The sequence below is a fragment of the Lissotriton vulgaris genome, chromosome 5 (genome assembly GCF_964263255.1).
Source record: "Lissotriton vulgaris chromosome 5, aLisVul1.2, whole genome shotgun sequence".
In the NCBI taxonomy this organism is placed as follows: domain Eukaryota; kingdom Metazoa; phylum Chordata; class Amphibia; order Caudata; family Salamandridae; genus Lissotriton; species Lissotriton vulgaris.
In genome coordinates, this window is record NC_141693.1 from 25778414 (window position 1) to 25802118 (window position 23705).

The 23705-nt window shown below is 56.4% G+C and overlaps 1 protein-coding gene across 1 annotated transcript in view; it reads left to right on the forward strand.

Moving 5' to 3' along the window:
- LOC147710035 (uncharacterized) overlaps positions 1-22935 on the forward strand; it is a 95164-nt gene extending 72229 nt beyond the window's left edge. Inside the window, exons 4-7 of the mRNA XM_086920700.1 lie at positions 12101-12157; positions 14168-14218; positions 20129-20253; positions 22796-22935. Of these exons, the coding sequence (XP_086776826.1) occupies positions 12101-12157; positions 14168-14218; positions 20129-20253; positions 22796-22807 (245 nt within the window). The 3' untranslated portion in view covers positions 22808-22935. The remainder of the gene's footprint in view (positions 1-12100; positions 12158-14167; positions 14219-20128; positions 20254-22795) is intronic.
- The last annotated feature ends 770 nt before the right edge of the window (positions 22936-23705 follow it).

Sequence of the window (23705 nt, forward strand, 5' to 3'; positions counted from 1 at the left end):
TCGTGGATGGAGGGCTCTGGCCAGGTCTACGGTGGGATGGAAGACCCTGTCCCAGGTGCATCTCAGGTGAATGCTTCTCGTCTGGTCTTGTCCTTCTTTGTCTTGCACCTGACGCTGCCGTTGGTGCAGGAACGCATCAGTCACTAGAGCTTGTGATATCCTCCACCGGTGCGAGGGTAATGAAGGTCGGCGAGCTGTGGTGCGTCACCTGGTCGTGTTCACTTGTGTGTTTGGGTGTCCATCATAGTGGGAGTATAATGGAGGTTGCGAGAATGGCGGCTCTCCCTGGCATGAATAGGTGCACCATGCTAGTAGTGGGCAGGTGCCTTGGAAATACCCTGCCATATGGAATAATGACGAGTTCTTCATCCCACGTATCAAGCATTCCAGGCAGTGCAGTGTTCATTCATTTCTTCTTGCCAGGTTGTGAACCCTTTAATACTGGCCTGAAGAGGGTGATATTCTCTGGGCTGACGGGGAGGACTGACAGGTTAATGCTGAGTGGGCTGACGGGGAGGACTGACAGGTTAATGCTGAGTGGGCTGACGGGGAGGACTGAGAGGTTAATGCTGAGTGGGCTGACGGGGAGGACTGAGAGGTTAACGCTGAGGTGGGCTGACAGGGAGGACTGAGAGGTTAATGCTGGGTGGGCTGACAGGGAGGACTGAGACGTTAATGCTGGGTGGGCTGGCAAACATTACTGAAAGGTTCAATCAATCAGGATTTATAAATCGCAGCTAATCACCCGATTGGGAGTCCAGGCGCTTCAAAGTCCCTGGGGCTTATACAAACAGCCAGTTCTTGAGGGTCATTCGGAATTCCGGAAGTGAGGTGATGGTCAGGTGGTGCGTGGGGGGGTGGCTGTTCCAGGTCTTTGCTGCGATGTGGGATAAGGCGCGCCCTCCACTTCTGCTTCGGTGGATGCTGGGAGTTTAGGCAGTGAAAAGGAGGCCAAGCGCAGTCTTCTCGGCGGTTGGTGCAAGTTTAAGCGGTGGTTAATGTATGCGGGTCCTGGGCTGTGGAGAGCCTTGTGCGCGTGGGTCAGCAGCTTGAATTGGCATCTCTTCTGTACAGGGAGCCTGAGGAGTTGCCTGAGGTGGGGTGTGATGTAGGTTCATCAGGGAAGGCATAGGATGAGTCTGGCTGTGGTTTTCTGCATCATCTAAAGTCTCTGTAGAAGGTGTGTGGCAATTTCTGCATAGAATGCATTGCCGTAGTCCAGTCGGCTGGTGATGAGGGCTTGTGTTATGGTGCATCTCGTGTGTAGAGATAGTCATTTGAAGATCTTACAGGCATGCACAGTGTGAGGAAGCAGGCAGAGGAGACGATGTTGATCTGTGATTTCATGGTGAGCTTGTTGTCAATGATGATTTTGAGGTGTCTGGCATGGTCAGAGGGTATGGGTGGAGGTCCATGGTCTGATGGCCACCATGAGTTGTTCATTGTGTTGCTGCTATTGGTGAAGATCAGTACTTCCATCTTGTCTGTGTTCAGCTGCATGCAGTTGTTCTCCATCTAGTAGACGACTCTTGTCGTTCATCTGTAGTAGTTGGTTCTGGTGGTCGTGGGGTCGTCGGTGAATGAGAGGATGGGTTTGGTGTCATCAGTATTGGAACTTATGTTGAATCTGTGGAATCTGACGTTGTTGGCCACCGGGGTCATATATGCATTGAAGAGTGTGGGGCTGAGCCCTGGGAGGCACTGCCGGTGATCTCCATGGGTTCAGAGGTGAAAGGTGGGAGGTGGATCATCTGGGTTCTTCTGGTGAGGAAGGAGGTGATCTGTCTGAGCGCATCCCCTTGGATGCTGATGTGGAGAAGTCTTTTGATCAATATGTGGTGGCAGGGACAGCCTTAGCACTGGTGACCCCCAGTGTGACAATCATTTTTGGAGCCCCCACACTCCATGACTGCCTCCTCGAATTCTCTCACTACCGCCGGGCAAAAGTGCCCCTCCTCTATCCAATCATATGTTATTACTAAACACAGCCCCCCCCCCTCAGGTCAACGCTCCCCCTCAGGTCAATGCCCCCTTCACAGGTCAGTGCCTAATGATGCCCACAGGGGTCGCACTGCCCTAAAGCCAGCCCTGTGTGGTGCGATAGAGTGTCAAAGGCTGCCGAGAGGTCGAGGAGGATCAGAGCTGCTCTTTCTGCTTCGTCAAGGAGGGTTTGAATGTCGTCAGTGGCTGCAATCAGGACGGTTTCTGTGCTGTGATTGCTGTGCAAGCCATATTGGGAGGCATTAAGTAGCTGGGTCTGCTCCATGTGTGTCACGAGGGAGCTCCTGAGTGGATGGATTTCATGGTGAAGGTGGTGTCCTGGGTGAAGAGAAGGTTCCAGGTATTCAGTCTGTGGTTTGTGTGAATTGTGGTGCTGACGCATCTGTCGAGGAAAGCTGTAGGTGTGGGTTGGGGTTCGAGGTTTCTGTATATGGTTGCCATCTTGTTGTGGAAGAAGTCGGCGAGGTTGTCGCACAGCTTCTGTCACTGTGAGGGTGTGATGTTGTTTTTGGTGGCAGCCGGGTTGGAGAATTCCATAACGGTGTTGAAAAGTTCCTTAGTGTTGTTTTTTGCTGATTTTGGAGAGAGCTGCCAGGGATGTCTTCTTTGTGGCCATCAGCAGGCAGTGGTAGAAGGTGAGGGAAGTCTTGAAGGCTGTCCCGTTGGATGTGTCCCTGCTGGCGTGCCATCTCCTCTCCAGCTGTTTGCTGTCTCGTTTTGCTGTTCTGAGTTCTTGGGTGTACACTCCCTGTTCGAGGGTGGGTGTAGTAACAGGGTTGGAGGTGGTGAGGGCGTCCGTCCAGTTGGTCTCTGAGATTTTGTTCCACCTCTGGTGGTGGGCACTGGTCTTCTTGGGGGTGGGTGGCGATGTAGGGGCTGTAGATGTTGAAGTGCATGATGGAGTGATCGGTCCATGTGAGTTCTGTGACGTGGCTGTATTTGACTCAGTTGCTGGAGAAGAAAATGTGTCCTGCAGTGTGTGTAGGGTCATGGGCTATCTGGGTCTAAGGTGTTTCTATAGGGTGTTCACAAAAATAAACAAGAAAGATGTGATGCACCAAGGCCATCCTGGGTGCCTGGAGCGGAAGAGCCGGTCTTGGAAGGCGTTCACCAAAGATAACAACATTCCAGCAAACAAGACACTCTCCTCAGGAACATCCAGAGGTTCTGAACAGGAACCCACCCAGTGGTCTGGCAGGTTTTCACTTCCCCCAGAGAACATCCCTAATCACTAGGGGTGGGTGGAATTTGCATAGTTGGGGACCGAGCCACTGGACTCTACGCTCCTCCACCTCGGAGCAGTGCACGGTGGGCTCCCTGCCTCCGACCCCTCCACTGCCCTGGCTTTCCTCCTCAGTCACCTATCTGGGTCATCCCGTGACGTCACCCAGCAGCATGTTGATGTTCAGGCCCCTCCCACGAAAGACAAACATGCAAAGAAACCTGGCCCTGATGCTGATTGGAGGGAGGGACAGTAAGGGTGGGGCTGACTCACGGCGCACCTGGAGAAGCTCAGAAGAAAAGGTGCCAGGCGCCTGTGGGCATCACCAGCTGTGGCAGCAGAGCAGTAACCTGTGGCACCAGAACAGGAGATACTTTGTAACCGCTGGCGCCAGAGCAGGAGATACTTTGTAACCGCTGGCACCTGGGCTGTTCATTCCTCACAAGCTGTGACACCAGAGCAGGAGATACTTTGTATCCTGTGGCGCCAGAGCAGGAGATACTTTGTAACCTGTGGCGCCAGAGCGGGAGATACTTTGTATCCTGTGGCGCCAGAGCAGGAGATACTTTGTATCCTGTGGCACCAGAGTAAGAGATACTTTCTAACCAGTGGTACCAGGGCAGGAGATACTTTGTATCCTTTGACGCCTCCGCTGGCATCTGTGTGGCAGATATTTTACAGCCTCCAGCTTCCAAGCAGCAGCAGACGTGTCCAGCTGAGGAACCACTGCATTTGTTGAGTAAAGTCCAGCCTCGACCATCTTGAGGTTGTTGGTGAGAGTGAAGCCCCTCGAGTGGCAAGGGAGGCCCATCTGCAGCAGGAGGGGCCACCCCTGAACCAACCTCCAGGTGACAGGTGGGACCTCCGTCCAGCAGACGCCCGCTCCAAAGGGTCTCTCCAGGGGGGCGCGGGCACCCTTCTTTGAAAGACACTCAGACCCCACACCACGTATCTGCTCCCCCCTCCAGCCATGAAGGTGGCACAAGTGACCTCTGCTCTGAGCCTGGGGCTCTTCATCCTCTACCTGCAGGTGCCAGGTGAGACCACTTTCATGCTGTCTTAGGTGGGTGCCAGGTGAGACCACCCTCATGCTGTCTTGGGTTGGTGCCAGGTGAGACCACCCTCATGCTGTCTTGGGTGGGTGCCAGGTGAGACACTCTCCTGCTGTCTTGGGTGGGTGCCAGGTGAGACCACTCTCATCCTGTCTTGTATGGGTCCCAGGTGAGACCACTCTCATGCTGTCTTGGGTGGGTGCCAGGTGAGACCACTCTCATGCTGTCTTGGGTGGGTGCCAGGTGAGACCACTCTCTTGCTGTCTTGGGTGGGTGCCAGGTGAGACTACTCTCATGCTGTCTTGGGTGGGTGCCAGGTGAGACACTCCTGCTGTCTTGGGTGGGTGCCAGGTGAGACCACTTTCATGCTGTCTTGGGTGGGTGCCAGGTGAGACACCTTCATGCTGTCTTGGGTGGGTGCCAGGTGAGACACTCTCATGCTGTCTTGGGTGGGTGCCAGGTGAGACCACTCTCATGCTGTCTTGGGTGGGTGCCAGGTGAGACCACTCTCTTGCTGTCTTGGGTGGGTGCCAGGTGAGACCACTCTCATGCTGTCTTGGGTGGGTGCCAGGTGAGACACTCTTGTGCTGTCTTGGGTGGGTGCCAGGTGAGACACTCTCCTGCTGTCTTGGGTGGGCGCTAGGTGAGACACTCTCATGCTGTCTTGGGTGGGTGCCAGGTGAGATACTCTCTTGCTGTCTTGGGCGGGTGCCAGGTGAGACCACTCTCCTGCTGTCTTGGGTGGGTGCCAGGTGAGACACTCTTGTGCTGTCTTGGGTGGGTGCCAGGTGAGACCACTCTCATGCTGTCTTGGGTGGGTGCCAGGTGAGACACTCTTGTGCTGTCTTGGGTGGGTGCCAGGTGAGACCACTCTCATGCTGTCTTGGGTGGGTGCCAGGTGAGACCACTCTCTTGCTGTCTTGGGTGGGTGCCAGGTGAGACCACTCTCATGCTGTCTTGGGTGGGTGCCAGGTGAGACACTCTTGTGCTGTCTTGGGTGGGTGCCAGGTGAGACACTCTCCTGCTGTCTTGGGTGGGCGCTAGGTGAGACCACTCTTGTGCTGTCTTGGGTGGGTGCCAGGTGAGACCACTCTTGTGCTGTCTTGGGTGGGTGCCAGGTGAGACACTCTCCTGCTGTCTTGGGTGGGCGCTAGGTGAGACCACTCTTGTGCTGTCTTGGGTGGGTGCCAGGTGAGACCACTCTCATGCTGTCTTGGGTGGGTGCCAGGTGAGACACTCTTGTGCTGTCTTGGGTGGGTGCCAGGTGAGACCACTCTCGTGCTGTCTTTGGTGGGTGCCAGGTGAGACACTCTTGTGCTGTCTTGGATGGGTGCCAGGTGAGACAGTCTTGTGCTGTCTTGGGTGGGTGCCAGGTGAGACCACTCTCTTGCTGTCTTGGGGGGGTCCCAGGTGAGACCACTCTCCTGCTGTCTTGGGTGGGTGCCAGGTGAGACCACTCTCATGCTGTCTTGGGTGGGTGCCACGTGAGACCACTCTCCTGCTGTCTTGGGTGGGTGCCAGGTGAGACCACTCTCGTGCTATCTTGGGTGGGTGCCAGGTGAGACCACTCTCATGCTGTCTTGGGTGGGTGCCAGGTGAGACACTCTTGTGCTGTCTTGGGTGGGTGCCAGGTGAGACCACTCTCGTGCTGTCTTGGGTGGGTGCCAGGTGAGACACTCTTGTGCTGTCTTGGGTGGGTGCCAGGTGAGACACTCTCGTGCTGTCTTGGGTGGGTGCCAGGTGAGACCACTCTCATGCTGTCTTGGGTGGGTGCCAGGTGAGACACTCTTGTGCTGTCTTGGGTGGGTGCCAGGTGAGACCACTCTCATGCTGTCTTGGGTGGGTGCCAGGTGAGACACTCTTGTGCTGTCTTGGGTGGGTGCCAGGTGAGACACTCTTGTGCTGTCTTGGGTGGGTGCCAGGTGAGACACTCTTGTGCTGTCTTGGGTGGGTGCCAGGTGAGACCACTCTCGTGCTGTCTTGGGTGGGTGCCAGGTGAGACACTCTTGGCTGTCTTGGGTGGGTGCCAGGTGAGACCACTCTCGTGCTGTCTAGGGTGGGTGCTGGGCGAGACACTCTCCTGCTGTCTTGGGTGGGTGCCAGGTGAAACACCTTCATGCTGTCTTGGGTGGGTGCCAGGTGAGACCACTCTCATGCTGTCTTAGGTGGGTGCCAGGTGAGACCACTCTAATGCTGTCTTGGGTAGGTGCCAGGTGAGACACCCTCATGTTGTCTTGGATGGGTGCCAGGTGAGACACCCTCATGTTGTCTTGGATGAGTGCCAGGTGAGACCACTCTCGTGCTGTCTTGGGTGGGTGCCAGGTGAGACACTCTTGTGCTGTCTTGGGTGGGTGCCAGGTGAGACCACTCTCGTGCTGTCTTGGGTGGGTGCCGGGTGAGACCACTCTCATGCTGTCTTGGGTGGGTGCCAGGTGAGACCACTCTCTTGCTGTCTTGGGTGGGTGCCAGGTGAGACCACTCTCATGCTGTCTTGGATGGGTGCCAGGTGAGACCACTCTCATGCTGTTTTGGGTGGGTGCCAGGTGAGAAACTCTTGTGCTGTCTTGGGTGGGTGCCAGGTGAGACCACTTTCATGCTGTCTTGGGTGGGTGCCAGGTGAGACCACTCTCATGCTGTCTTGGGTGGGTGCCAGGTGAGACACTCTCCTGCTGTCTTGGGTGGGTGCCAGGTGAGACCCCTCTCATGCTGTCTAGGATGGGTGCCAGGTGAGACCACTCTCATGCTGTCTAGGATGGGTGCCAGGTGAGACACTCTCATGCTGTCTTGGATGGGTGCCAGGTGAGACACTCTTGTGCTGTCTTGGGTGGGTGCCAGGTGAGACACTCTCGTGCTGTCTTGGGTGGGTGCCAGGTGAGACCACTCTCGTGCTGTCTTGGGTGGGTGCCAGGTGAGACCACTCTCATGCTGTCTTGGGTAGGTGCCAGGTGAGACACCCTCATGTTGTCTTGGATGGGTGCCAGGTGAGACCACTCTCCTGCTGTCTTGGGTGAGTGCCAGGTGAGACCACTCTCCTGCTGTCTTGGGTGGGTGCCAGGTGAGACACCCTCATGTTGTCTTGGAAGGGTGCCCGGTGAGACACCCTTATGCTGTCTTGGGTGGGTGCCAGGTGAGACCACTCTCATGCTGTCTTGGATGGGTGGCAGGTGAGACCACTCTCATGCTGTCTTGGATGGGTACCGGGTGAGACACCCTCCTGCTGTCTTGTATGGGTGCCAGGTGAGGCCACTCTCATGCTGTCTTGGGTGGGTGCCGGGTGAGACACCCTCCTGCTGTCTTGTATGGGTGCCAGGTGAGACCACTCTCATGCTGTCTTGGGTGGGTGCCAGGTGAGACACTCTTGTGCTGTCTTGGATGGGTGCCAGGTGAGACTACTCTTGTGCTGTCTTGGGTGGGTGCCAGGTGAGACCCCTCTCCTGCTGTCTTGGGTGGGTGCCAGGTGAGACACTCTTGTGCTGTCTTGGGTGGGTCCCAGGTGAGACCACTCTCATGCTGTCTTGTGTGGGTGCCAGGTGAGACCACTTTCATGCTGTCTAGGGTGGGTGCCAGGTGAGACCACTCTCCTGCTGTCTTGGGTGGGTTCCCGGTGAGACCACTCTCCTGCTGTCTTGGGTGGGTGCCTAGTGAGACCACTCTCCTGCTGTCTTGGGTGGGTGCCAGGTGAGACCACTCTTGTGCTGTCTTGGGTGGGTGCCAGGTGAGACACTCTCATGCTGTCTTGGGTGGGTGCCAGGTGAGACACCCTCATGTTGTCTTGGGTGGGTGCCAGGTGAGACCACTCTCATGCTGTCTTGGGTGGGTTCCCGGGGAGACCACTCTCCTGCTGTCTTGGGTGGGTGCCTGGTGAGACCACTCTCCTGCTGTCTTGGGTGGGTGCCTGGTGATACCACCCTCTTGCTGTCATGGGTGGGTGCCAGGTGAGACCACTCTCCTGCTGTCTTGGGTGGGTGCCAGGTGAGACCACTCTTGTGCTGTCTTGGGTGGGTGCTGGGTGAGACCACTCTTGTGTTGTCTTGTATGGGTCCCAGGTGAGACCACTCTCATGTTGTCTTGGGTGGGTACCAGGTGAGACCACTCTCATGCTGTCATGGGTGGGTGCCAGGTGAGATACTCTCTTGCTGTCTAGGGTGGGTGCTGGGCGAGACACTCTCCTGCTGTCTTGGGTGGGTGCCAGGTGAGACCACTCTCATGCTGTCTTGGGTGGGTGCCAGGTAAGACCACTCTCATGCTGTTTTGGGTGGGTGCCAGGTGAGACACCCTCATGTTGTCTTGGATGGGTGCCAGGTGAGACACCTTCATGCTGTCTTGGGTGGGTGCCAGGTGAGACCACTCTCATGCTGTCTTGGGTGAGTGCCAGGTGAGACCACTCTCATGCTGTCTTGGATGGGTGCCGGGTGAGACCACTCTCATGCTGTCTTGGGTGGGTGCCAGGTGAGACACTCTCGTGCTGTCTCGGGTGGGTGCCAGGTGAGATCACTCTCGTGCTGTCTTGGGTGGGTGCCGGGTGAGACCACTCTCATGTTGTCTTGGATGGGTGCCAGGTGAGACACTCTTGTGCTGTCTTGGATGGGTGCCAGGTGAGACACTCTTGTGCTGTCTTGGGTGGGTGCCAGGTGAGACCACTCTTGTGCTGTCTTGGGTGGGTGCCAGGTGAGACCACTCTCATGCTGTCTTGGGTGGGTGCCAGGTGAGACCACTCTCCTGCTGTCTTGGATGGGTGCCAGGTGAGACACTCTCGTGCTGTCTCGGGTGGGTTCCAGGTGAGATCACTCTCGTGCTGTCTTGGGTGGGTGCCAGGTGAGACCACTCTCGTGCTGTCTTGGGTGGGTGCCAGGTGAGACACTCTCATGCTGTCTTGGGTGGGTGCCAGGTGAGACCCCTCTCCTGCTGTCTTGGGTGGGTGCCAGGTGAGACACTCTCGTGCTGTCTTGGGTGGGTGCCAGGTGAGACACTCTTGTGCTGTCTTGGGTGGGTGCCAGGTGAGACCACTCTCCTGCTGTCTTGGGTGGGCGCTAGGTGAGACCACTCTTGTGCTGTCTTGGGTGGGTGCCAGGTGAGACCACTCTCATGTGGTCTTGGGTGGGTGCCAGGTGAGACACTCTTGTGCTGTCTTGGGTGGGTGCCAGGTGAGACCACCCTCATGCTGTCTTAGGTGGGTGCCAGGTGAGACACTCTCCTGCTGTCTTGGGTGGGTGCCAGGTGAGACCACTCTCATGCTGTCTTAGGTGGGTGCCAGGTGAGACCACTCTCATGCTGTCTTGTGTGGGTGCCAGGTGAGACACCCTCATGTTGTCTTGGATGGGTGCCAGGTGAGACACCTTCATGCTGTCTTGGGTGGGTGCCAGGTGAGACCACTCTCTTGCTTTCTTGGATGGGTGCCAGGTGAGACCACTCTCATGCTGTCTTGGGTGGGTGCCAGGTGAGACCACTCTCATGCTGTCTTGGGGGGGGTCCCAGGTGAGACCACTCTCATGCTGTCTTGGGTGGCTGCCAGGTGAGACACTCTCATGCTGTCTTGGGTGGGTGCCAGGTGAGACACCCTCATGTTGTCTTGGATGGGTGCCAGGTGAGACCACTCTCATGCTGTCTTGGGTGGGTGCCAGGTGAGACACTCTCATGCTGTCTTGGGTGGGTGCCAGGTGAGACACTCTTGTGCTGTCTTGGGTGGGTGCCAGGTGAGACCACTCTCATGCTGTCTTGGGTGGGTGCCAGGTGAGACAACTCTCGTGCTGTCTTGGGTGGGTGCCAGGTGAGACCACTCTTGTGCTGTCTTGGGTGGGTGCCAGGTGATACCACTCTCGTGCTGTCTTGGGTGGGTGCCGGGGGAGACACTCTTGTGCTGTCTTGGGTGGGTGCCAGGTGAGACCACTCTCCTGCTGTCTTGGGTGGGTGCCAGGTGAGACCCCTCTCCTGCTGTCTTGGGTGGGTGCCAGGTGAGACCACTCTCATGCTGTCTTGGGTGGGTGCCAGGTGAGACACTCTTGTGCTGTCTTGGGTGGGTGCCAGGTGAGACCACTCTCGTGCTGTCTTGGGTGGGTGCCAGGTGAGACACTCTTGTGCTGTCTTGGGTGGGTGCCAGGTGAGACCACTCTACTGCTGTCTAGGGTGGGTGCCAGGTGAGACCACTCTCCTGCTGTCTAGGGTGGGTGCAAGGTGAGACCACTCTCATGCTGTCTTGGGTGGGTGCCAGGTGAGACCACTCTCATGCTGTCTTGGGTGGGTGCCAGGTGAGACCACTCTTGTGCTGTCTTGGGTGGGTGCCAGGTGAGACACTCTTGTGCTGTCTTGGGTGGGTGCCAGGTGAGACACTCTTGTGCTGCCTTGGGTGGGTGCCAGGTGAGACACTCTTGTGCTGTCTTGGGTGGGTGCCAGGTGAGACCACTCTCCTGCTGTCTTGGGTGGGTGCCAGGTGAGACACCCTCATGTTGTCTTGGATGGGTGCCAGGTGAGACCACTTTCATGCTGTCTAGGGTGGGTGCCAGGTGAGACCACTCTCCTGCTGTCTTGGGTGGGTGCCAGGTCAGACACTCTTGTGCTGTCTTGGGTGGGTGCCAGGTGAGACACTATCCTGCTGTCTTGGGTGGGTGCCAGGTGAGACACCCTCATGTTGTCTTGGATGAGTGCCAGGTGAGACCACTCTCCTGCTGTCTTGGATGGGTGCCAGGTGAGACACTCTCCTGCTGTCTTGGGTGGGTGCCTAGTGAGACCACTCTCCTGCTGTCTTGGGTGGGTGCCAGGTGAGACACTCTTGTGCTGTCTTGGGTGGGTGCCAGGTGAGACCACTCTCATGCTGTCTTGGGTGGGTGCCAGGTGAGACACTCTTGTGCTGTCTTGGGTGGGTGCCAGGTGAGACACTCTCCTGCTGTCTTGGGTGGGTGCCTAGTGAGACCACTCTCCTGCTGTCTTGGGTGGGTGCCAGGTGAGACACTCTTGTGCTGTCTTGGGTGGGTGCCAGGTGAAACCACTCTCATGCTGTCTTGGGTGGGTGCCAGGTGAGACCACTCTCATGCTGTCTTGTATGGGTGCCAGGTGAGACCACTCTTGTGCTGTCTAGGGTGGGTGCTGGGCGAGACACTCTCCTGCTGTCTTGGGTGGGTGCCAGGTGAGACCACTCTCATGCTGTCTTGTATGGGTGCCGGGTGAGACACTCTCCTGGTATGCCACCGCTCCCCCAACCAAGTGAAAACAAAAAATCAGACTCCCCATAAAATTGTTTACAATTATTCTAATAAATTGGCAATGTTTAGATGTATTTAAAGTTACATTGCAGGTAAGTTCTGTTACTGTTTTAAAAATGCAATCAAATACATGATTCACAAACCTGTTGTTTTGTTCAGGTGGCCTCACTAACGCGTACAAGTATCGACAGGGGGTCATTTGAAATGAAGGGGGGGGTGTTAGAGAATATTTGGAGTCCCTCCCCTTTTGACACCTTCTCCCAGCCTGGATATAAATGACAAAAGATGTTAGTGATGGCCCATTACCGAGCGGCTCACCCACCCTGCCAACTCCTGCCCCCGAAAACAATGCTTATCTGGCCAAAGCCTGACCCCCCCCCCCCCGGGATCCCATGGGGGGCCCGCCACCAAGTCTCAAGACCCCTGGTGTAGGCAGTGGTGTAGCAAGTCTGTCTTGGGACCTAGTGCAAGAAAGGACATCGGTGACCCCGGGGCCACTGCACCTGCTGTACCCCTGACATTCACGCCCCTGTGTGCGAATATGTGATGGGGGGGTGGCTGTGACGCAGCTCTAAGTATGAGGAGCCCTGAGTATCACCCTCATTCTAAGACTGACCTTCTTCTTTCAGGTGGAACCTCTCAAACAACGGCCAACAACACGACCACCACCTCCAACGCCACCCCAGGTGAGGGCTTGAAGCACAAGACCGAGGGGGCGGGGCAGAGAGCGCGGGGGCGGAGCATGCAGTGAGGGAGAGGGGCAGAGAGCGAGGGGGCGGAGCGTGCACTCAGCGAGCGGGGCAGAGAGCGCGGGGCGGAGCATGCAGTGAGGAAGAGGGGCAGAGAGCGAGGGGGCGGAGCATGCAGTGAGGGAGCCGGGCAGAGAGCGAGAGGGCGGAGCAGAGAGCGCGGGGGCGGAGCATGCAGTGAGGGAGCAGGGCAGAGAGCGAGGGGGCGGAGCATGCAGTGAGGGAGCCGGGCAGAGAGCGCGGGGGCGGAGCATGCAGTGAGGGAGAGGGGCAGAGAGCGAGGGGGGCGGATCGTGAACTGAGCGAGCGGGGCAGAGAACGAGGGGGCGGAGCACGCAGTGATGGACGGGGCAGAGAGAGAGGGGGCGGAGCGTGCACTGAGCGAGCGGGGTAGAGAGCGAGGGGACGGAGCATGCAGTGAGGGAGGGGGGCAGAGAGTGAGGGGGCGGAGCATGCAGTGAGGGAGAGGGGCAGAGAGCGAGGGGGCGGAGCGTGCACTCAGCGAGCGGGGCAGAGAGGGCGGAGCATGCAGTGAGGTAGAGGGGCAGAGAGCGAGGGGGCGGAGCATGCAGTGAGGGAGCCAGGCAGAGAGCGAGGGGGCGGAGCAGAGAGCGCGGGGGCGGAGCATGCAGTGAGGGAGCCGGGCAGAGAGCGAGGGGGCGGAGCATGCAGTGAGGGAGCCGGGCAGAGAGCGCGGGGGCGGAGCATGCAGTGAGGGAGAGGGGCAGAGAGCGAGGGGGGCGGATCGTGAACTGAGCGAGCGGGGCAGAGAACGAGGGGGCGGAGCACGCAGTGATGGAGGGGGCAGAGAGAGAGGGGGCGGAGCGTGCACTGAGCGAGTGGGGTAGAGAGCGAGGGGGCAGAGCATGCAGTGAGGGAGGGGGGCAGAGAGCGAGGGGGGCGGATCGTGAACTGAGCGAGCGGGGCAGAGACCGAGGGGGCGGAGCACGCAGTGATGGAGGGGGCAGAGAGAGAGGGGGCGGAGCGTGCACTGAGTAAGCGGGGTAGAGAGCGAGGGGGCGGAGCATGCAGTGAGGGAGGGGGCAGAGAGCGAGGGGGTGGAGCACGCAGTGAGGGAACCTGGTGTCTAGGGGTGGGCGTAGTGGGTGTAGCAGGGCTACGCGGAGTGCCTCGGAGACGGAACCAATCTCTGCACACTCCACGTAGCTCCGCTACGCGCAATCTGTCTCCCGCCCACCTGCCGCCTGCACTATTAAAACATTATAAATAAGAATTTAAAACACCTTACCTTATCGGCGGCGCCCCCGGCTTCCCTCCTTCTCCATAGCACCTTCTTCTGGAAAACTGTGCATGCGCGGGCGCCCACGAATGCACAGTTTTCAAGAAGAAGACGCAATGGAGAAGGAGGGATGCCAAAGGACCCCGCCAATAAGGTAAGGTGTTTTAAATTCTTCTTTATAATTTTCAACAGTGCGGGCGGGAGGGAGGCGGGAGTACAATTCCGCTCCGCCCCGAGTGTGCAGGGATTTGCCTGTTCCGCCTACTTCGCGGAATGTGAAACAGGCAAAATTCCACACATTCCGTGGGCGGAACGAAGCTGTCCGACCACCCCTAGTGTGGACTGGGGAAAAAGGGCATAAACTGAGGATGGGAGGCCAAGTCTGAGGGAGCAGGGTGCAGACTGAGGGAGCATGGGGTGCACACTGAGAGCATGGGGTGCACACTGAGAGCATGGGGTGCACACTGAGAGCATGGGGTGCACACTGAGAGCATGGGGTGCACACTGAGAGCATGGGGGGCACACTGAGAGCATGGGGTGCAGTTGTAGTGTGGGCAGCATGTGGTAAGGTGTGTGGGTAGAGCAGGTGAGGGGTGGGCAGCATAAGGTAAGGTGTGTGGGTAGAGCAGGTGAGGGGTGGGCAGCATGAGGTAAGGTGGGTGGGTACTCGACTAGTGATGCTATAACTGATACTTTTTTCTCCACAGTCACTGCAGCCAGCACCGGCAGCACCACACAAGCCATCCTCACCACACTGGGTAAGTGATCAGTGCTCCTGCCCGACCGGGGGCATCGCGTACAGAGCGCCCACCAGGAGGGGACGCGCCTCTAGACGCTTGAGTCAACATGTGAGCATGGATGGGAGGCAAAGGCTCCTGCATTGGTATTCAGCATTTCTAAGGGGCCATATTGCAAAGGGGCTGATAGTCCCTCATCCCGGAAGTGAGATCCTAGTACTTCCGGGCGCGATTTCCAGTGCAGCATTCCCACACCGCCTTCATGTGGTTTTGTTTTCTGGTACAACATGGAGGCCTGAAATGAGAAAGCCTGTTCGGAAGAAGAGCTGGTATAAGAGGCAGTATGTAGCCTCGTATACCATATGATTGTATGTGGCGGTGTCTTGTAGCTGTTTGATGGGGGAGGGGAGTGCTGTTTTATGGGGGAGGGGAGTGCTGTTTGATGGGGGAGGGGAGTGCTGTTTGATGGGGAGGGGAGTGCTGTTTGATGGGGGAGGGAAGTGCTGTTTGATGGGGAGGGGAGTGCTGTTTGAAGGGGAGGGGAGTGCTGTTTGATGGGGAGGGGAGTGCTGTTTGAAGGGGAGGGGAGTGCTGCTTGATGGGCAGAGAGTGCTGTTTGATGGGGAGGGGAGTGCTGTTTGATGGGGGAGGGGAGTGCTGCTTGATGGGGAGGGGAGTGCTGTTTGATGAGGAGGGGAGTGCTGTTTGAAGGGGAGGGGAGTGCTGTTTGATGGGGGAGGGGAGTGCTGTTTGATGGGGAGGGGAGTGCTGCTTGATGGGCAGGGAGTGCTGTTTGATGGGGAGGGGAGTGCTGTTTGATGGGGGAGGGGAGTGCTGCTTGATGGGGAGGGGAGTGCTGCTTGATGGGGAGGGGAGTGCTGTTTGATGGGGGAGGGGAGTGCTGTTTGATGGGGAGGGGAGTACTGTTTGAAGGGGAGGGGAGTGCTGTTTGATGGGGAGGGGAGTGCTGTTTGAAGGGGAGGGGAGTGCTGTTTGATGGGGAGGGGAGTGCTGCTTGATGGGGAGGGGAGTGCTGCTTGATGGGGAGGGGAGTGCTGTTTGATGGGAGCAGGGAGTGCTGTTTGATGGGGAGGGGAGTGATGCTTGATGGGGAGGGGAGTGCTGCTTGATGGGGAGGGGAGTGCTGTTTGATGGGGAGGGGAGTGCTGTTTGATGTGGAGGGGAGTGCTGTTTGATGGGGGAGGGGAGTGCTGTTTGATGGGGAGGAGAGTGCTGTTTGAAGGGGAGGGGAGTGCTGTTTGATGGGGAGGGGAGTGCTGTTTGAAGGGGAGGGGAGTGCTGTTTGATGGGGAGGGGAGTGCTGCTTGATGGGGAGGGGAGTGCTGCTTGATGGGGAGGGGAGTGCTGTTTGATGGGGAGGGGAGTGCTGTTTGGTGGGGAGGGGAGTGCTGCTTGATGGGGAGGGGAGTGCTGCTTGATGGGGAGGGGAGTGCTGTTTGATGGGGAGGGGAGTGCTGCTTGATGGGGAGGGGAGTGCTGCTTGATGGGGAGGGGAGTGCTGTTTGATGGGGAGGGGAGTGCTGGGGAGAGAAGTGCTGTTTGATGGGGAGGGGAGTGCTATTTGATGGGGGAGGGGAGTGCTGTTTGATGGGGAGGGGAGTACTGTTTGAAGGGGAGGGGAGTGCTGTTTGATGCGGAGGGGAGTGCTGTTTGAAGGGGAGGGGAGTGCTGTTTGATGGGGAGGGGAGTGCTGTTTGAAGGGGAGGGGAGTGCTGTTTGATGGGGAGGGGAGTGCTGCTTGATGGGGAGGGGAGTGCTGCTTGATGGGGAGGGGAGTGCTGTTTGATGGGGAGGGGAGTGCGGTTTGATGGGGAGGGGAGTGCTGTTTGATGGGGAGGGGAGTGCTGTTTTATGGGGGAGGGGAGTGCTGTTTGATGGGGAGGGGAGTGCTGTTTGATGGGGAGGGGAGTGCTGTTTGAAGGGGAGGGGAGTGCTGTTTGATGGGGAGGGGAGTGCTGTTTGAAGGGGAGGGGAGTGCTGTTTGATGGGGGGAGTGCTGTTTGAAGGGGAGGGGAGTGCTGTTTGATGGGGAGGGGAGTGCTGTTTGAAGGGGAGGGGAGTGCTGTTTGATGGGGAGGGAGTGCTGTTTGATGGGGAGGGGAGTGCTGTTTGATGGAGAGGGGAGTGCTGTTTGAAGGGGAAGGGGAGTGCTGTTTGATGGAGAGGGGAGTGCTGTTTGAAGGGGAAGGGGAGTGCTGTTTGATGGGGAGGGGAGTGCTGTTTGATGGGGAGGGGAGTGCTGTTTGATGGGGAGGGGAGTGCTGTTTGATGGGGAGGGAGTGCTGTTTGAAGTAGAGGGGAGTGCTGTTTGATGGGGAGGGGAGTGCTGTTTGATGGGGAGGGGAGTGCTGTTTGATGGGGAGGAGAGTGCTGTTTGAAGGGGAGGGGAGTGCTGTTTGATTGGGGAAGGAGAGTGTTGTTTGATGGGGAGGGGAGTGCTGTTTGATTGGGAAGGGGAGTGCTGTTTGATGGGGAGGGGAGGGCTGTTTGATGGGGAGGGGAGTGCTGTTTGAAGGGGAGGGGAGTGCTGTTTGATGGGGAGGGGAGTGCTGTTTGAAGGGGAGGGGAGTGCTGTTTGATTGGGGAAGGAGAGTGCTGTTTGATGGGAGGGGAGTGCTGTTTGAAGGGGAGGGGAGTGCTGTTTGATGGGGAGGGGAGTGCTGTTTGATGGGGAGGGGAGTGCTGTTTTATGGGGAGGGAAGTGCTGTTTGATGGGGAGGGGAGTGCTGTTTGATTGGGAAGGGGAGTGCTGTTTGATGGGGAGGGGAGTGCTGTTTGATGGGGAGGGGAGTGCTGTTTGAAGGGGAGGGGAGTGCTGTTTGATGGGGAGGGGAGTGCTGTTTGATGGGGAGGGGAGTACTGTTTGATTGGGAAGGGGAGTGTTGTTTGATGGGGAGGGGAGTACTGTTTGATTGGGAAGGGGAGTGTTGTTTGATGGGGAGGGGAGTACTGTTTGATTGGGAAGGGGAGTGTTGTTTGATGAGGAGGGGAGTGCTGTTTGATGGGGAGGGGAGTGCTGTTTGAAGGGGAGGGGAGTGCTGTTTGATGGGGAGGGGAGTGCTGTTTGATGGGGAGGGGAGTGCTGTTTGATGGGGAGGGGAGTGCTGTTTGATTGGGGAGGGGAGTGCTGTTTGATGGGGAGGGGAGTGCTGTTTGATGGGGGAGGGGAGTGCTGTTTGATGAGGAGGGGAGTGCTGTTTGATGGGGAGGGAGTGCTGTTTGATGGGGAGGGGAGTGCTGTTTGAAGGGGAGGGAGTGATGTTTGATGGGGAGGGAGTGCTGTTTGATGGGGAGGGGAGTGCTGTTTGATGGAGAGGGGAGTGCTGTTTGAAGGGGAAGGGGAGTGCTGTTTGATGGGGAGGGGAGTGCTGTTTGATGAGGAGGGGAGTGCTGTTCGATGGGGAGGGGAGTGCTGTTTGAAGGGGAGGGGAGTGCTGTTTGAAGGGTAGGGGAGTGCTGTTTGATGGGGAGGGGAGTGCTGTTTGATGGGGGAGGGGAGTGCTGTTCGATGAGGAGGGGAGTGCTGTTTGATGGGGAGGGGAGTGCTGTTTGAAGGGGAGGGGAGTGCTGTTCGATGGGGAGGGGAGTGCTGTTTGATGGGAGCAGGGAGTGCTGTTTGATGTGGAGGGGAGTGCTGTTTGATGGGGAGGGGAGTGCTGTTTGATGGGGAGGGGAGTGCTGTTTGATGGGGAGGGGAGTGCTGTTTGAAGGGGAGGGGAGTGCTGTTTGATTGGGGAAGGGGAGTGCTGTTTGATGGGAGGGGAGTGCTGTTTGAAGGGGAGGGGAGTGCTGTTTGATGGGGAGGGGAGTGCTGTTTGATGGGGAGGGAGTGCTGTTTGAAGTAGAGGGGAGTGCTGTTTGATGGGGAGGGGAGTGCTGTTTGAAGGGGAAGGGAGTGCTGTTTGATTGGGGAAGGAGAGTGCTGTTTGATGGGAGGGGAGTGCTGTTTGAAGGGGAGGGGAGTGCTGTTTGATGGGGAGGGGAGTGCTGTTTGATTGGGAGGGGAGTGCTGTTTGATGGGGAGGGGAGTGCTGTTTGAAGGGGAGGGGAGTACTGTTTGATGGAGGCAGGGAGTGCTGTTTGATGGGGAGGGGAGTGCTGTTTGATGGGGAGGGGAGTGCTGTTTGAAGGGGAGGGGAGGGGAGTGCTGTTTGATGGGGAGGGGAGTGCTGTCTGATGGGGAGGGGAGTGATGTTTGATGGGGAGGGGAGTGCTGTTTGATGGGGCAGGGAGTGCTGTTTGAAGTGGAGGGGAGTGCTGTTTGATGGGGAGGGGAGTGATGTTTGATGGGGAGGGGAGTGCTGTTTGATGGGGAGGGGAGTGCTGTTTGATGGGGAGGGGAGTGATGTTTGATGGGGAGGGGAGTGCTGTTTGATGGGGAGGGGGTACTTTTTGATGGGGAGGGGAGTGCTGTTTGATGGGGGCAGGGAGTGCTGTTTGATGGGGAGGGGAGTTATGTTTGATGGGGAGGGGAGTGTTGTTTGAAGGGGAAGGGGAGTGCTGTTTGGAGGGGAAGGGGAGTGCTGTTTTAAGGGGAAGGGGAATGCTGTTTGGTGGGGGAGAGGAGGGTTGTTTGATGGGGAGGGGAGTGATGTTTGATGGGGAGGGGAGTGCTGTTTGATGCGGAGGGGAGTGATGTTTGATGGGGAGGGGAGTGCTGTTTGATGTGGGCAGGGAGTGCTGTTTGGTGGGGGCAGGGAGTGCTGTTTGAAGGGGAATGGAGTGCTGTTTGATGGGGAGGGGATTGCTGTTTGATTGGGGAAGGGGAGTGCTGTTTGATTGGGGAGAGAAGGGCTGTTTGATGGGGAGGGGAGTGATGGTTGATGGGGAGGGGAGTGCTGTTTGATGGGGGCAGGGAGTGCTGTTTGGTGGGGGCAGGGAGTGCTGTTTGAAGGGGAAATGGAGTGCCGTTTGATGGGGAGGGGAGTGCTGTTTGATTGGGGAAGGGGAGTGCTGTTTGATTGGGGAGAGAAGGGCTGTTTGATGGGGAGGGGAGTGTTGTTTGAAGGGGAAGGGGAGCGCTGTTTGAAGGGGAAGGGGAGTGCTGTTTAATGGGGAGGGGAGTGCTGTTTAATGGGGAGGGGAGTGCTGTTTGGTGGGGGAGAGGAGGGCTATTTGATGGGGAGGGGAGTGCTGTTTGATGGGAGGGGAGTGCTGTTTGATTGGGAAGGGGAGTGCTGTTTGATGGGGAGGGGAGTGCTGTTTAATGGGGAGGGGAGTGCTGTTTGGTGGGGGAGAGGAGGGCTGTTTGATGGGGAGGGGAGTGCTGTTTGATGGGAGGGGAGTGCTGTTTGATTGGGAACGGGAGTGCTGTTTGATGGGGAGGGGAGTGCTGTTTGATTGGGAAGGGGAGTGCTGTTTGATGGGGAGGGGAGTGCTGTTTGATTGGGGAGGGGAGTGCTGTTTGATGGGGAGGGGAGTGCTGTTTGATGGGGAGGGGAGTGCTGTTTGAAGGGGAAGGGGTGTGCTGTTTAATGGGGAGGGGAGTGCTGTTTGATGGGAGGAGAGTGCTGTTTGATTGAGAAGGGGAGTGCTGTTTGGTGGGGAGGGGAGTGCTGTTTGATTGGGAAGGGGAGTGTTGTTTGATGGGGAGGGGAGTGCTGTTTGATGGGGAGGGAGTGCTGTTTGATTGGGGAGGGGAGTGCTGTTTGATGGGGAGGGGAGTGCTGTTTGATTGGGAAGGGGAGTGCTGTTTGATGGGGAGGGGAGTGCTGTTTGATGGGGAGAGGAGTGCTGTTTGATGGGGAGGGGAGTGCTGTTTGATTGGGGAGGGGAGTGCTGTTTGATTGGGGAGGGCTGTTAGCTGCTGGGGGCACTGGTAGATGAAGGTGAGAGGGGCCCCGGCAGCCACGTGCAGGTGCTGACGTCACTAGTCTTTTTTCTAGCTCACCTCTCTCTCTTTCCCTGCAGGAGTCCCCCTGAGGCCCCAGGAGCAGTCGGGGCTCGGTTTCGGGGGCATCATCGGCATCGGCATCGCAGTGGCGGTGGCGTCTGTGCTTCTGATGTGGGCGGGCTGCTTCTTCGGCGTCGGCAGGGTAAGTGCCTCGAGAACCAGGGTTGGATTGGGAAGGCGGACCGTCGGGTATTGGCCGATGGGCCATGCCTAAGGGTGATGTGTGGGCCAGTTTTACAGGACCTCCGTATCATTCCCGCCCTCGTACTTCAGGCTATGGTGGGCGTGGCCAAGGTGTTATGTGTAACAATCTGCCTTAATGGTGACCAGGTGTTGCTCTATTTAAGGCCGATTCACAGAACTATTCTGAGGCAAAATCCTAAACTTACTACTTTTGGTATTCACAGAAGGCATTTAGGAGTCCTAACTTTACTAATACTAAACAGACAAACTCCTAACTTTACGGCTTTTGGTGTTCACAAAAGGGATTTCGTAGTATTAAAGTTAGGATTCCTTTCTTTACTACTACTAAACGCCAAAGTAGTTAGTTTAGGATTTTGTCTCAGATTAGTTTTGTGAATCGGGCCTATGTTGGGTCATTCTTACCTCTGCCCCCAGTGGGGTCCCGAAGCAGTGTCTTGTCCTTGACCCCTCCCCTGCCAGGCCATCACATTCAGGCACTGGAGGGTGGGGGAGGGCGGGACTCTGCAGGGGCTTTGCTGGGGGGGGGGGGGGTTCTGGCTGTGGGCCATCTACACCTCAGCCCCCACTGGAGCAGATAGCTGAGTCCTTTTACTTGACCCCACCTCTGCATGCCATCACCCTGAGGCTATGGAGGGCTGGGGAGAGAGTAAACTAAGAGAAGCCTTCCCGGAGGGGGTGTGTGTATTTGCACAGGCCTCGCTGTGAGGCAATCTTTTTTAGGCTTTTATTAAACTAGAGAGAATGTGGCTTTGTGGCCAAAGCTGCCGACTTTGGCAGCCGTAGACCAGGTTCCAGTCCCAGCGTCAGCTCAACACCCTGTGATTCTGGGCATATCACTTAGTCTCCCAACGCCTAAAGTAAAAATAAATTTGATCTTCTGTGGTGTAACTGGTGATCATGTGAATTGCTCCAATGTGCTAGCTCTTAGTTCACCGTATATAAAACTAGAAAAAAGCAATTAGAAAAAAAACAGAAATGTATTCATGTTATAAGATTCTGCAAGGGCCAGAGCATGAGAACTAGGGAGCACTCTTTATATAAAAATATCCACATTCATTTTTCATATGAACATGGCTTTTCAGCCTATTTTTAGTTTGAACTATTAGTCACGTTTGAGTAAAGCAGATTGAGAACATATTTTAAAGTGCTTTCAACTTAAGCTGATGTTTACAAACTGATCCGAGGAAACAATACAGAAGTTTGAGTTTTTCTTTATTTTCGCACCGGCCTGGCAATTAAAACACAGGTCATGTCAGTAAAAAACATCCAGGTGGGAGCCCAGCCGGATCAGGTATCGTGGCCCTTAAGCCATTTTATTTCACTTCGCCCACCTGGGATTCCATGATTGAGAAACCATTTCACCCAAAGTGTCAATGAAATTTTCTGAATGAATGGCAGTCGCCTTTTCATAGAAACCGATTCATAGAATGTCCTTTTGATTGAAGTTTGCCGTCGAATGCTTCTTTTTTAAGTGTAAAGGCAATGGTTGCAGGTTTTACCTTCAGAAATAGTTTTGTTGGAGATATTTATTTCAGTGATTTACTTCAGGGCATTATTTCCTTGTTATATCTTTCACATTGTCAAACAGTTACTTTGTATGCTTTTAAATCGCTGACCCATCACCACCCCTATACATCATCCATCACTGACCCCGGACAACCCCTACACATCACCCGTCCCTGTCCCCTAATGCCCCTCACCACACCCACACTACACTCATCCCGGAAGCCTAAACGCCCTTTCTACCACAAAAACCCTCCCTCTCTGAACCATAAATTCACTCACTAGCCCTCACTCCATCCATTCCTGAACCGAATAACCACTTTCTATGACTAAACCCCACACATCTCATACCCCTTAAGACACAGCAGCAAACCCAAACTCCACCTCTCCCTGAACCCTAGAAACCTCCCAGGGCTCTTAGACACCAGCCGTCCACGCGCAGCTCACCAACGTGAAGCCCACTACAGCGAATGAGAAACAAGGAGCGCTAGACCACCTCCTGGCGAGATTTCTCAACACGGGCGGTTGTGGCAGGTCGCTACTGCCCGTGTTGAGAACGTTGTCGGTCGCGTTGCGAAAGCTGCCGCTCGAATAGAAAATCCACTCGAGCAGCAGAAAGACGCACCGCCCTCGGTGTGCTGCGTGGTGCTATTTGTGCTGATTTTACAGTCCAGGACAAGGTCCCTGCATTAAAAATAAGCATAAGCCACTCAACAGTCTGAAATATCACCGCTGGCGGAACTCCACGGAATCTTGCAGAGTTTTTCCGTAACTCATCATAATTTCGTGGAGTAAAACACAGTGAGTCCCGCCCACCCTTAGTGTGGTGCTAATGGGGGGGTGAAAGGTGATCTCATGTCACTGCAGCCCTCCGAGTGCCTCAGGGGGTGGTGTGCTGGAGGTGGAGGGGAAGGCAGGCGGGGGTTGACGTGATCCTGATGGTTCCTGATGTGATCATGTTGTGTTTTTTCTTGCAGTTCTTCGCCTGATTCTACCCAGAGTCCTCCTCCTGATTCCCAACCTTGACACAACCTTGACGCCTCTCAACACTCTCCACTTGCCCTCGGTCCTGGATCTTCCCCTAATCCCTGGGCAGTGGTCAAGAAGTGTGGCATGCTGGGAGGAAGCCCCTCTGTCTGTGCTGGTGACGTCACATGAAACCTTGACTCTCTGCTGCTGACGTCACAGACCACTGCACCAGCCTGCTGATGACTTCACGTGGAACAGTGCCTCCCTCGTGAAGACATCACAGGGTGCAACAATGCTACTCCACAAGAGATCAAAGGTCACCCCACCTCTTGACCTTGCCAGGAACATTGTCTCACTGTTGAGGCCTTCAGAGGCCGCCGTGTCTGACTGCAGCGCCTTGGGGCATCACTGCAGTGCCTTGCGGCATCACTGCAGCGCCTTGGGGCATCACTGCAGCGCCTTGGGGCATCACTGCAGCGCCTTGGGGCATCACTGCAGCGCCTTGGGGCATCACTGCAGCGCCTTGGGGCATCACTGCAGCGCCTTGGGGCATCACTTCAGCGCCTTGGGGCATCACTTCAGCGCCTTGGGGCATCACTGCAGCGCCTTGATGCCCCTGGGCTAAGTTTGCGCTCTATAAGATTTGTATTCATTCATTCATTCATTCATTCATTCATGACGCTGCTGTCTAAAGAACATCACAAGCTCTCTATTCCCGGGGTTGAGATGCTGTTTGTTTTGTTTTGTTTCCCCTTCAAACCAAATGGTTTTCACCAAAAGAGGTATTTTTTGTAAAACTGGACTTTCTATATTTTTTTAGACAAATTCATTGCTTCTCTTAATAAGTATTATTTTATATGAGGTATATTCATCTAACGCTGGGATATCAAAGCACTTTAAGTCTGAGGAATGCTACCA